Below are 14,614 nucleotides of genomic sequence, written 5' to 3'. Positions count from 1 at the left end.
AATTGCTTTTGGCTGGGGCCAGCTTTAACCTCTTAAAAGTCTTACTTTTAAGTAAATAAGTAGATTAATATGGAAGTAAAACACCTGGATGCCTGTTCCTGTAAAATGTTGAGTTCCTTCATTTCCTAGATTGCATGAGGACATGGCCTGGAAGGACCTACAACTATCCCTTCCCAGTCCCTCAATGCACCATTGTAGCGATTCCCAGGATCTGGTGGTTTGGGAAGGTGATTTACAGCACAGCCAGACCTCGGTGTGTTTCTCAGAGGGGTAGATAATACTGAATAGCAATGAGAATGGGTGACTGGGTGGTTAATCCATTTTGATCAGGAATGGTTTGTGTTTGGTTTTGGTTTTTTTCTTGATATCCCTTAATATGTTTCTGTGAATCTCAACAGTGCTGCTTGTGATTGCGTTGTGTTTCGCCAGAAAACCTTCTGTATTGTATCATAAACTTAAGTAGCTGTGCAGCTGGAGTAGCCCAGCCCCTTAAAAAGTGGGGGAGATGGTCCTTCAGATATAGAACCTGGGGGGCCCAATCTGTAATTTATTATCAATCCATTATGTACACAGAAAAATAAGATAATAGTAACATCACAGTCTTTTAACTTTATTGTTGTACAACAAATACTTGCAGTGTTCAGTCCCAAAAATACTGTAACTAACTGGAAATCAGTTCAGTGTAAGAAAAAAATGCTCAAGAAAGCAAGTTGATTGTGAATTTAATGACCTTATCCTCATCACCGTGAGGAATGGAGTCCTGCAGTAACACACTTCACCCCAAAAGTCTGAGCCGCTTCACAAGCGAGTGAGATGGGGATTTTGTCTTGAAAACAAGGGGTAAATTAGCACCCAGGAAGAGCTGCACCCAATTGCTGTGTCCTTTGAAGCACTGTGAGGCAGTGCTGCTCGCTGAGTCATTCCCTCTGCTCTCTGGTCAAGCCGGTGCTACCAAGATAGTAACTGGCAGCTGGAAAAGCAGCTTCTGTTGCGGAAATTGAAATTGCTGTTTGTCTCTGCTGTTCTGTTTTCCTCTGGGACTTTGTTTCTAAGTTGGTAACAAAGACTCTAGGTTTTTGCTTTGCTAGAATAAACCTGCTTATTTTTCACTTTTAAATTTTATCTAGTGTATGAATCCATTCAGATTAGGCTTGCAAGCATGTGGTTTATTGCATTTTTAGAAATAGGTTCATGCAGGGTAACATGTGTGCAGGCAGGCTTCCAAGGAAAGGAACATGAGAGGAGGCTAGAAACCCCAGTGATTCTATTATATATTCTGCCAGTTTGTCGGGTCAGCTGAGGGCTGGTGTCTCCTGGTTCTCAGAAGCAGCCTGCTCTGACGAAGATAGATTGGCTCACTCTGATAAGGAGCACACAGTGGAGAAACATCGCGCTGTTTGAAGAACACCCCTGATCATGACAAGTTAGGAGGAAGCGAACTCCCTCCCACTATGCACTCCTGTCCCGCACGACATGTGAATTACATGGGTTCTTTTATGAAAAGCAGCAAAAGAAATGTCTTCAAAGCATTAAATGGTGAAAAAAAATTACCATCTCATTCAAGAATTTCTTATTCCGTTTTGGTGATGTAGGTTAGGATGGTTATTCAGCTGGCTTCCTGCCTGGTGTCCCACATCACTGCTACACCTTAAAGAGGCTGAGGACAAAATGCTGAAATGTAAGTCTTGGGTTTTAATAATTCTTTTCGTATATATAAGTAGACTTTTTATAAATTTGTGATGAATATAATCAAAGAAGTTTTAAAATACGGCTTTTAGACTGAGATTTAGTAAACAAGTTTGGAATTAGATTTCTGTTTTTCCATTATTTAGATATTTGATTCTAGGCTTTCTGCTTTGAAAGGGAGCTCCTTTCAAAGGAAAAAAACATGGAAACAGTGGTTTCCATAGGATGTGCTTCATATTTTATCAGATATGTCTAGCAACATTATTTTTTCCCCACTTTTTCTTCAGGTATTACAAGCACATACAATAAACGATATGTGTATATATCTAATGGAAATAAAATATGGACACTGACGTTCTCTCCGGACCTTTCGCATAAAACTCCACTTGTTCTCCTGCATGGGTTTGGAGGAGGTGTTGGACTGTGGGCTCTCAATTTTGAAGACCTCTGTGAGAACAGGACCATTCATGCTTTCGACCTCTTGGGATTTGGACGTAGCAGTAGACCACACTTTGACACTGATGCTCGGGAAGCAGAAAACCAGTTTGTGGCATCCATAGAAGAATGGAGGAAGGAGGTGGGGTTAGAAAAAATGATTTTACTTGGACACAACCTAGGTGGATTCCTGGCTGCTGCTTATTCATTAAAATACCCATCAAGGTATGTGAAAATGAAGGAATTGGTTTTCTGTATTTGACTAGTGATTTTAACAGATACTTTATTTTATCAGGCTCTGTATAGGTAAGTGTTAAGTAAATGATGGTATTGATTTAAAGAAACTTGATACTGAATTTTAAGCCTGAAGCATTAATTGTATGGCTTGTTGCCAGGTGAATAGAAATAAGTAGATATGACAAACATGCTTTTCTGTGTATTTTTCTGTAGCTCTTTGGTTTTGTTCAGTACCCCCTTGCCACATTCTAAGGCAAAATTGCAAAGATCTTATTTATGGGTGAATATTTAGTAACATCTCTGATCAAACATAGGTTTGTGAAGGGAAAACAGGCCTGTTTCTGCTAGACTTCCCGTTATCACGGATAGCATTTAAACTTTTGAATACAGTTCCCTAGGTAATTTGTGCCTATATGCTAGCAGTTGACCTAGTGCCAACATGATGATGTAAAAATTATTTTAGTGACTTCTTGATTTAAATTGTCAGTATGCCACTTCATATTCTTCGTAAAACAACTTGGCTGCAGCAGTCTTGTAATTGTACTTCATCAGAGTATTTTGCACCACATCGTGGCCAACAGCTAGTCTGGTTTTTACCCTTAAGAATAATTTGTCTCTTTTTTTTATATAGTCTGGTTATATAGTCCCTGGAGAGCTAGGTTCCCACCAGCTGAGGTCATTCTGTCTCAAAAAAAGGACATTGCTTTTATTTTAATACACGTAGTGGACTCCTGTGAAAAACTATGAATAGAAGTTTAGCTTTCCACATTGTATGGCAGATTCTGTATTACACAAAACATCTTATTATTTTATGTTCACATCAATTTGTATCACATAGATTTCTTTCTCACATTTGGGGATCTTGAAATAAATCCATACACAATTTTTTTCCTAGAACACTTCACCTCTTTCTTTCCAAGTAGACAACAGCTAGCAATGATGTGTGGAAGTAGACGTCTGTCTAAATCCAGAATTGCAGTGAAGAAATGCAGTCCTTTGCTCTAGGGATATAAACCTCTTATCTTTTGGGGCATAAAGCAACATCTAGCTAACTATAGGTTGAACGGATCACTTAGAATTTCCTTACCCTTTTTTCTGAAGTGTCTAGAAATGGCACCATCTATCCCATCGTTGTTGGATGGGATATTGTTTCTGCCCCCTGCTGACTTATATCAAGAGTGACACTTTATGATTTCATGCCTCACTGTGCTTAAGTTGTGGTTAATTAATTTAGAGGTGTTTTAGTTTGTGCTCTCACTTTATTAGTGTTTCCCTGAAATTAAACTAACACCATCAAATTAGCTGGTAGGACATTAAGACAGTATTGAATCAAGTGATAAATATAGCACAGCTTTCAGCCAGATTATCTAACAATGCGTTAGAGGCTTAAGGGATTCTGGATACACATTGTTAGGAAAGTAAATCTGTTTCTCCAAGCTTAGAAGATCCATTAATTTACTACATTGTACTGAAGTTGTTCATGGGACAGCTGACATTATGAATCCAAAAAGATTCCTATTTAGAATATTCCCACGTGGTGTTGGGTCACAATTTTCAAATACTGCAACTTCAGGACTACTACTTTTGGAATGACTCTTGGTCAACTTCCCATTATGCTGAGTTATCTTTTAGGCTTGATTCCTTCTGATGTGGCATTTTGGTAAAGTAGTAAGAGAGGAAACGTGAAAAAAGACTTACTCTATTTTTATTAATGTGTTTGCTGTGTTATGTTGAAAGCCATAGTTTGTGCACAGAATGTGTGGCTGTCCTGAATGGCTCTTCATTGCTTGCGCTTCTTAGCCTCTAATCTCTCCTGCTTCATTTGTGTAGTTAAATGCTACCCAGTCCTCCCTTACCGTTGGTGTTTGCCTCTGTGTGCAAATGCGCTCATGGCTGAGCTGACAGCCAAGAAGCATCTTTGTGAGCTTAATCCTTTTCAACTCCTTATTTCAAGCACAGATTTTTGGTTTCCCAACTGATTATAGTCCAGAAATAGCCTTTGGAAACACTTCTGACATCATTTTAGGCACTAAGAACTTTGCTGTATTAAATAGCTAATCTTTGAAAGAGAAGGAAGTTATGAGGAAGAAAGTAAAGATGATGAGACTTGCATGGAAAATCACCTTAAATATGCAGAACTATAGTTAAGAGTCACTTTTGCAGAAATTGGTGATATGTAGGACATTTAGAGTAGGTATTACTATGGGATTAAACAGAAACAGGCGATTCCAGTCTACCAAGATGAAATTGATTTTTTGCTTGAGGGGGCCTGCAGAATGAAGTGATTGATAGTTGCATGTGATAGAGGCTCCTATTGCGCTTTCTTTACTGAGATTCTTTTGAGTAATAATTTTATGAACTGTCTCTGATGTTTCTTTCGTGACCTAAAATCAGTAAATTTAGAAAACATCTGTTAATTTTGCTCTGCTTCTTTCAGTTCAAATTTTACTTTGGTAGCATGATTTTTCACGGAGATTTTGTGTATCTTCTTAGAACGGAGATCTGGGATGTCTTGGAAAGGAAAGACTTTTAGCAAGTTTACTTAAGTGAAACAGTTGCAGTTATCTTTGTCAAACCGCTCCCTCAAACAATATTGACTGAGCGTATAGACTAGGGTATTTTTAAAAGCAGAAACAAGACTGGCCTTTTTGTCAAGCGTGTGTGACAGTGGGTATCTATCAAACACTGTTTCTTTGTGACATGAGCTTCCAAGTTTCTGGTGTTCATATGTATGATTAGTTGCAATTCAATCTCTTTCTAATTGGCAATTGAAAGCAAAACCATTGATGAATAAGAAACTAGGTAATAAGCCACTATGATATATATGACTGAAATCATTGCATAATCCACAAATAGCACATTTGTCATACTTGGTCAAAGAAAAATTCATGTACTCTAAACCTCTGAACCTTTTTTGCCAACAGGGTCAAACATCTTATCTTAGTGGAGCCATGGGGTTTTCCAGAGAGGCCTGACAATGCTGATCATGAAAGACCAATTCCAATCTGGATCAAAGCACTAGGAGCTATATTGAGTCCATTTAATCCTTTAGCTGGGCTGAGGATAGCAGGACCCTTTGGTGAGTTTTAGCTGTTCTTAAATATGTTTTCTGTTTTTGTTGAACATAAACATGGGGCAGATGCCCCATTAAGATAAGCTTTGTTGCAAGCCCATATCACCCACAGAGAAAAGAGCTGGAGAAGAAAGTGGGAGGGGTTGAGGAAAGATGAACTCTTTGGGACAAGAGGGCAAGTTCTTTCTATTAGAAATCCTAGTATGATCGTTTATAGCAAACTACTCTGTTATTGTAGGATACAATTATAGTGAGTCAGATTGTGTGGACATCTGTGGGGAAGCCTGACAAAGAGGCCTGAATGTGAAAAGGGTTTTTTGTTGTTGCCTCCAGTCACATTCTATTTGATTTTCCTTCCAACTGCAGTTTGATGGACAAGCAGGATTACCAAATTTGGTAAACGTTAGAAGGCAGAGTCTCATAAACTCATTTGTCTTTAGCCTGAGTTTAGAGAAGTTAAATTGAAATTGGGTTCTTCCCATTAGCCATTTTGTTATTACTCTAGAAAATTTTGTGGGTCTCATTGGTGTCCTACATAATGGTGACAGTCTGTCCTTCATATTTCTTCATTTCTTCAACAGCACTGATGAGATGTTAGAGGAACTCTATATACCCTAATACTAGGTAGGGATGACCAAAAATACTGCGGTTTTAGTTCATGTGGAGAGTGGGAAGAAGGGTGTGATCAAATCTTGGATTCGTCATATGTATTCCTTCTAGAGGGCAAAGAAGTTATCTGTCAATTACACACAGTACTACAGGATTATCTGCTGGAGGGGCTTGGAAAAAGGTATCCTTTGGGCCCCTTACAATGTAAAATTGTGTCACTTTATCATTGTTTTTAGTGTTCAGTCTGAAGATAAACTAGTGACATTTCTAGGCTTTGTTTACATTTAAACCATGTATGTTTCCTAAATCTTTTTTCTATAGAATATATTTATTTTTAATATACTGATCTGTTCGGTTGTTTTGGGGAGTGTGACAAAATTAACTCTTCAGACAAGCAGCATATTTTGTACAAACTTTTTTTTTTTTTTAGTGCTAATTCAGTTAACAAAACCACCTGAAGCAAATAGAGCGATAAGCACTGATTTATTGCCTTTTGTGCAATAACAAATATATGCATGAACAAATCCATGTGGAAGAGTTCAAAGCTGAAGTTGTTCCCCTTAGCAACTAAGTGCAGTCAAAGCCTTGCTGCAGAAGAGGACCATGTTGTGGCAAGGTGTCTTCAACTTAGCCTCCCTTACAGGTTGTTGTAGAGGGCAGTGCACCTGAAACATTTTCATCCATTTCTCACTCAACGTGTTAAAGTTTTCCATCATCAAGTTAATGGGCAATTCTTGATAGATGAAGTGTAGTTCTTGGAGAAGGATAAGTTTAAACGCTGTGCTGTGAAGTAGGTGTCAAACCCAATCTGATGAAGGCTTTAACATGCACCTAAGCTGCTGGGCAGGAGTAGCTGTCCGGTCCTCCCTATAAAGCAAATTACTCTTGTTCAAAGGTATGAGTTAGGCACTTAAACATGAGCCAGCTCCTTTGGACTGTCATGATGGTATCGCATGGATATTTAATCAGACCCGCAGGCAGATACTTAAACCTGGAAGAGATCAAGAGAGATCTTTTTCTTTGAGTGGTTTCCAGTTGATTTGCATGCTTTGCTTCACGTAACTGCGGCAGTCACCAAGGAGACTCACAATACAGGGGTTTCAGTACTTAGGTTGGATTTGTGAATTTCATTCCTAGAGCTGAATAGCTAAAAATTCCTCAGGAGAACAGTCATGTCTCTGTGATCAACACCCTTTTTATGGAACTCAGCATCTTCAATGTTACTGTTTCTTTTAACATTTCCATCGACACCACGGAAAAACATCAGCCAGGCAGTTGGGAGTGTCTTCAATAAACCTTACGAGAATGAACTGTCATTTCATTCCAAAATTTGTTCCAAGTTTCCTTAACTCCTTGTTACATTCTCCCCTGTAAATTACCAGTGAAGGAGAACAGTTTTACGACTGAACACACAGACAAAACGCTTCTTATCAAAACGGAAAGTGAATTCTAAAGTTTGGGAACTTTCTGTTTTCTGCCTATTGGAAATAAGGATGCTGTGGCCTTTATGCTGTTAGCAGGGGAAGACACAGAATTAGTCTCTTTATTCTTGGTACTCTTATTCCAAGCCACTTGTATCATTTGTGCTTAAAAAAAAAAATAACGGACAGAAAAAGAAGTCCAGTAACTGAATGCACTGTAGAGCAAATTGCAGAATGTTTGCAAAATCTTCATTACTTCAGGACTTAGATTGCTGTTCCTAAAGGGAATTATTTTCTCCTGCACTATGTTAGTTTTCCAAACTCATTTAAAGCATACCCAAGGGCGTGTTGCAATAGTCTAATCTCAAGGTTAGAAAAACATAGATCACTGTGACAAGGTCCACATAAATAGTACCAGCCTTTGGGCAGGGGCAGGTGGGAAAAAGTGACATCATCATAATTGCATAGATTAACAACAGCATTTTCAGTTGATAAACCCAAGTAGTAAACTGCGAGCCTGTCTCTTCAGGGATGAATAATATTCTTACCCTAAAGTGGCCTTTGGTTATGCTGTAGTCCCAAAGGTCATTCTGGCCAACCAGAAGAGGCTTCTTCCTTAAAGGGGTGATTCACAATAGAAGCTTAGCTTTAGAAAGCCTGAAATAGCACCTTAAGGGACCTGCTTCTCTACTTTAGCTGTTCAGAGAGTGTGGGGACAATAGCTTTCCTAGGTTAAGTCTCTTACTTTATACAGTTGTCTGATATACCTGTCAAGTTTTCTATACGTGTTTTTCAGCATAGACTTCTGTTCTTTAACTAAACGCTAGTTAGATGAACTAGCTTCAGAAGGTGACTGTTCTGTAAAAGGAGAGCACAGAGTTATATCTAATGAAGAATAACAGCCCATCTCTTTCAACAGTGCCTTCTGGTTCTGAAAGGTGGAATGCTTTTGGCCCACCTAGTGCTGTCAAAGCAAGGAGAAAGTGTTGGTATCATGTGAGGCTAAACTGATACCAAAAAGATACTCTGCTTTGCCCTTTTGCTGGTCTCTTTTTTATGTTTCTTCTTTTGCCACAGCGGCCCTTCTCAGACATTCCCCACATGTATTCAGCAGGGATTGAATTGCCCCTTTTCTGGTGCAGCGTAAAATCCTTTAGAGTATTTGTTTCATTCCTAAGGCACACAAGTGGTGAAACAAAGCATTGGTTTAGAAGTCACCAAGCTTAGCCACAAGTTTCAAGGGAACGTGTTTGGAGGGTTCTGAGGGAAGGCACTAAGCAATCTGATGAAGTTGTTTCTACTAATTCCTCCTTTAATAGCGTTTTCTGCTTTAACAGGATTAAGCCTTGTTCAGCGTTTAAGACCAGATTTCAAGCGAAAATATTCATCAATGTTTGATGATAACACTGTGGCTGAATATATCTATCACTGCAATGTACAGTCACCCAGGCAAGTAAAAGTGTTCCAGTGTGTGTTTTGAAGTCTTTCATTTACTGAGTGCCTGCTACTCCCTCCAATGGCCATGGCAACAGTGTGCATGTTCTGGGTTTTTTTAATTGTAATGCTTATTGTATTAACTGAAGGAAAAAAATAGCATTGCACTTTTTCTGAATTCCAGAAACTGAAAAATGTAAAAGCTATCCTAATTCTGTATTTCTTCTAGACTATCTATGTGTTAATTGTGAGAGTTCAAACACTAGTTTTCATTTTAAAAGATCATTACAGTCGTTTAATTTTAAAAGAATGTCTTAAAAAGCTTTAAAAGTAAAACATTTCATTCTTTTAAGTGTTATCACTCAGTACTGTGAAAGTGTAGGCTCTTCCTGTTGAAAATTACATGCAAGCCTTGAAAACTTCTGTTTCCTAACAGCAAAAAATCCCAGCCTCATGTACTATCGCGTTCTGTGTTACCAAAAGGCACAGGTACTCCAATTTGGGGAAACAGGAGATCCAATAGAAATATAATTTTACTCTTTTGAATTACTTAAGTGGTGAAACAGCATTCAAGAACATGACTATTCCCTATGGATGGGCAAAAAGGCCGATGCTGCAACGGATTCCACAGATGGATCCAGACATTCCTATCACTGTGGTGTATGGAGCACGTTCATGTATAGATGGCAATTCTGGCAGCACTATCCAGTCTCTGAGACCAAGTTCGTATGTGAAGACAATAGTAAGTTTGCTTTTAAAGCATTTGTTTGTGTGGATTTGTTTAGATTGTATCTATATTTTTTATGCAAGCTGTGAAAATGCTCGCCCTTTGCCTTAAAACACAGGGTAATAACCTCCATTTTCTGTAACACAGAGAGAACAAGTGAGAGAAAAGCAAACAAAAGATTATTGAGTTCTTGGCATAAGAAGGAGACTTACTGTAGAACTAGAAGCTGAATTAGATCTTTAAGCAAGGTCATTCTTCAGCATTACAAAATATTTTGCTCTACAGTGTGCTAGTACAACTAGTTTTTATGGTCACTGGTATGTGTCTGGGGTTTTGTCTGTGCTGTAAACCACAGCGTGCCTAATATCTGCTTACACATATGACGTAGTGAGGAAGCTCTCACAAACTGTTCTGATCAGTCTGCATAATGTTTTTGTTTTTCTGATAAGCATCAGATACCAACCAGTCTCTTAGGTTCTTTTAATCGTCTTTAAATCATTAAAAAAAATACTTAGTGTTGTCTTCCTAGATGACACATTCCCGGTGAGAGGTTAGGCGTTGTCATTTAAAATGTGTGTATTTGCAGTTTGATGCGAATGGGCATACTGCATTTTTTTGTTCATTTCTTTTTAAAAGAACAGAATTTGAAAGTATTCTTCATGCATTGTCACATCTGTCAGCTGTGATAGTTGAATATGCATATATGTTACAATGCTACGAGGTGATAAAATGTTGGAATACACCAGCTGTTTTCTTACTGGTGTCTAGATCTATCTGGACAGAAGTGTACAATATATGATGGTGATAGTATACTACAAGTCATTCAAATAAAATTCTGTGAACTTCATCTAGCTGACATCAGAGCTGGAACTCAGAGAAAATATGTTGTTATTAAACTGTTTATGTGTTAGAGAGCACAAATACGTTTCATAAATGTTGACATCCAGACTGAAGGTGTCACTTAATGCTTCACCAGAGAGAAAGCTGTAATAAAAAGTCACTATCAAGAAGTGTACAATAGATTGCTAGCATGAGCATGTACCATTCAGGCAGACTTTTCTAGTCTGGTCAATGGCTTTTAGAAGGGACTATGGAAAACTTTATTGTATTCCAGGTTAAAATTTTGTTAAGCTCAATACAGATTCTAGAAAGTAATTTGGGGTGGTACAAACCATAGGGATGTTTAAGAAACCATAAAAAGGACAGGGTTCTCATGAGGCTGAGACATGGGCTGGCAGTGCCATCCTTGATAAATTGCACAGAGATTCTGGGGTTTTATTGTGTGTGTTTATTTCTAATTAATTTTTACGTTGAGTTTGTGGTGGGTTTTAACGCAATAACTGCCTTATAGGCTTTGATTAGAGATTTAAGAGGGAGTGAATAGAGGGAAGGGAAAATAGATTTAAATGCAAATTAGACTTGAACTGATTATAAAATGGAAAGAAAATAGGTCAAATACCTTTGCTGTATACTATGGCGTTGGCTTGCTTACCAGTTTTGACAGAGAATGATAAATTATAGAAATAGGGTAACCACCCTGTTTGTGGTTACTTAAGCCATTAATTCTGTTACATAGTTGCTGTGAAATAATCTAGGTCACAAATGTGAGGTTTCCCCCATATAGTGCATCATTATGATTTTACTTGTCCCTGCTTAATGTAGTAGTTGTTAATTTGGAGGGTTGAAATCTGCTTCCACACGTCTAGGAGATCCCCAGCAACTGGAGTTTTCTGAGTTCTTCATCATTTATTGTAGCACCTTCTTTAGTGTCTTATAATAAGCGAATGCAAAGTATTTGATGCTTTCTCTAAAACAAACACTTACAAAACTAAAGAGCAACCTGGCAGAACTGTTTGGGTGGAGAAGGAAGTGGGTGAAGATGAATCAGAAGTTTGATATGAAAAGCATGTTCTCCTAAGTTTGTTTTTGCAGGGACTTGTGTCTGCTTGAACAGTGTTTTTTGTTTAACAAGGTGTTTAGCTACATAAGCTGTAGTTTCACCCTCTCTTCCTGTGTAGCAAAGTTCCTTCAAGGGGTGAAACAGGCTTTCCTTTTTCTTTTTGTTGACAGCCCTTTTTAGGCTGTATGATACCACCTTCTGGCTGCAGCCGTGCTGCCCACGTTAACACAGGTTGTGTGCAAGAGATAAGTTTTTACTTGCAAAGAAAGATATCGTAACTAGAACTTATCAAGTAAGCAACGGGTAAAAGTCAGGTTCTTCACACATCACAGTGTTTATTTATTTGTTATTACATGGTTGTAATTTTGACCTGTTTCTTCACCTTTATTCTCCAGGCTATCCTTGGTGCGGGTCATTATGTGTACGCTGATCAACCTGAAGACTTCAACCAGAAAGTGAAAGATATCTGTGATTCTGTGGACTGAGTCTCTTCTGTCCCTTACAAAGTCGTACCACAGATAGCATTTGATAGCAATACGCTCTAGGAAATCACAAAATAATGCAGAGCTAACAGAGCAGGCTCTATTTGCACACTGTTTCTTCTAAGAAGCCATTTGCACACTTAAACCACTAAGTGCCTTCTCTGGGGCGGGATAGGGAGATCCGAAGCAAACTTTGTACAGCTTTGATTGAAATTGGTCTTTACATCATTGGCCTGTCATATATGAAATTACATATAACTTTTTAAAACTGGAATTTTCATCAAAGTTTAATTGAATTTTGCACATGTGGAACTCTAAAAATGCTGAATTCTCCATTAGCACAAAGAGCTGCATCGATACAGATACAATGTCTAAAATGCAATTTGATTTCTTTATAAACATTTGCATTTTTAGTTGATGTTTCATAGCAAGAATATGAAATTATGTATTTTATTTTCAGAAAACACAACTCCATATAGAATATTTTAAGAGGATTTTTTTTTTAATTGGAGTGATAACAGCTTATAAAGCTGATTTTGAGAGAGACATGGCCAAAATGATGAGTAGTGTCTGTCACAGAGATATGTGTTAGTTGTAAGGAATTGGGGTGCAATAGTAGGAAATCTTTCTTCTGTTGGATTTTATTTCCATTTCTCAAGGCGTCTTTTTCCATTTGTGCAACTTTTACGAAAGGCTCTGTAAGAGTCAATGATGTCACCAGCACTCATGCTTCCAGGAGGATTTTGTTATCTAGATTTCAGTGATTTAACGTATAGAAGATGGCTTGTTAGTTACTCCATCTATTTTTAACACTTAACTACAGGATTTGTTACTAGCCTAAACCTAACAATCATAGGTAAGTTGACAAGATTTTATTAGGGCTAGGGAATGGCCATCTGGATACTGAACATAGTTCCCCTTTTAGATAGAAAACCTAATCGACTTTTCAGTGAATTTGGGGCAGAGAAGAGGCAGGGGAAGAATACTGAAGTTCTGTAATTGGGAACTACAGCAGGTTAGTGTATTTTAGGTAACATGCAGCCTCCTTATAGTAAGGGTTGTTACTGGAATGAACAAGACCACTGTAACGAATTTTAATGACATGTTTTGGAGATTCGTTATATAATTATATATTGTAATTGAGTGTTTCTATATCAGAGATAATCCTGTCTCTGCATCTTTTTGAAATTGTAGTTTGATGTTAGTAAATTATATTAAGAAAAATACTTTGTCACTTTAAAGCCAAATTATATGGTGATTTGTTTTTTAACAAGTTTACATAAAACTGTTGATCTACTTTTGAGTATTAAATTGACTACTGAAGAATTCTCGATACTTTTATATGTAGAGAATTTGAATTAATGGGAGCATCATCTTAAAGCTTGAGTGGGATTCTCTGCATTTTTACACAAATTAAGAAATTGTTGTACATATTTATGATGTGGAAGGAAGAGGTACCCAAAATCTTCAGGAAACAGTCTTGACTGTGTTCCCAGCCAAACTTAATATGTCTTTTTCTGAAAGAGATATTTTATCTATACGTTGCTATGTAAGCATCAGTCATTGTGACTGCCTTGGCTGGTAGTGCTTAATATCTAAGAAGCTAAAGATTTTAATTAAAATTAACTATTGAAGATGCCAGAATTTTTAAACAAAGTTTTGGGTTATTTGCTAAAATCTTGAGTTTGAAATGGAAAATCAGAATGCCACTTTTATTTTTGAATATAAACTATACATTATCAGGCTGATGCCTTCAGTAGGTATTTTTTCACCACTTTCTGAGTCAAATTTGTGTTTATCAGCTTAAACAGCTGGTTTAATTGTGTGTAAAAACCTAATGCAAATGTATATTCTGAATCTTCTCCTAATAAGAAAAGTTCAAACAGCCTATTGGTATTTTCAGATAGCACTTACTGATGGGAATTCTAAATTCCACATCAAAAGATGGAAGTAGGGATAAAAATTGCACACTGAATGTGAATACTGTTTTAAATATCCCTTGCTTTTTCAGCTTGCTGTACTGATAAGATTTATTGCTTAAGTGCACAAAAAAAAATCTGAAATGTTATGTTCGATTTATGTTGAGACATGATGTTACTTTTGTAAGAATTGTGTGTGATTAAGTCCTGGAAATCAAAAGTAATTAATAAGTTGAACTAACCGTGCAAGACACATTAAAAATATAGTAATGCTTATTTTCAAATGTCTCAATGTCCTTAGGTTTTCTTGTATTTAATTGAAACGGGTAAGCATTTGTCAATAAGTAGCTGCAGGCTCAGAATGCTGATTGTATATAGAAAGAAAATATTTGTTGGTTATCTTGCAGGCAGTATTAGATACTGCTGTGAAGGTCACGATGGAATTCTGAATATCCTGTAGTGTGCAACATAACCCAATAAAGTTCCTTTAATAAACAGCATAATAGGTGCTGAACAGAAAATGAATGGCACATGCCAAAAAGACTTAGGAGCTAAGCCTTTTGTGAGCAATTACTGTCTAGGAATAAGCTCAGTTTCTCCAGAAAATGTGTTGACCAGTTGTTTAAATTTACTGCAGTGAGCACTGAACACTGATGATGCTATTTTTTATTACAACACTGTGAACCAAGAC

General features: G+C 37.4%; 1 protein-coding gene across 2 annotated transcripts in view; it reads left to right on the top strand.

Moving 5' to 3' along the window:
- Positions 1-14,211, top strand: part of ABHD5 (abhydrolase domain containing 5, lysophosphatidic acid acyltransferase) — a 29,384-nt gene extending 15,173 nt beyond the window's left edge. Inside the window, exons 1-7 of one of the 2 annotated variants that reach the window (XM_069860147.1) lie at positions 1,458-1,475; positions 1,593-1,678; positions 1,974-2,346; positions 5,283-5,437; positions 8,799-8,910; positions 9,451-9,637; positions 11,918-14,211. In XM_069860147.1, coding sequence (XP_069716248.1) covers positions 1,474-1,475; positions 1,593-1,678; positions 1,974-2,346; positions 5,283-5,437; positions 8,799-8,910; positions 9,451-9,637; positions 11,918-12,007 — 1,005 coding nt within the window. In that variant the 5' untranslated portion in view covers positions 1,458-1,473 and the 3' untranslated portion in view covers positions 12,008-14,211. Of the gene's footprint in view, positions 1-1,457; positions 1,476-1,592; positions 1,679-1,973; positions 2,347-5,282; positions 5,438-8,798; positions 8,911-9,450; positions 9,638-11,917 lie in introns of those variants that run through there. The other variant, XM_069860146.1, reaches the window with a different exon arrangement.
- Positions 14,212-14,614: the final 403 nt, after the last annotated feature.

The sequence above is a fragment of the Phaenicophaeus curvirostris genome, chromosome 6 (genome assembly GCF_032191515.1).
Source record: "Phaenicophaeus curvirostris isolate KB17595 chromosome 6, BPBGC_Pcur_1.0, whole genome shotgun sequence".
NCBI classification, from domain to species: Eukaryota; Metazoa; Chordata; class Aves; order Cuculiformes; family Cuculidae; genus Phaenicophaeus; species Phaenicophaeus curvirostris.
This window is presented reverse-complemented; position numbering and strand designations above follow the sequence as displayed.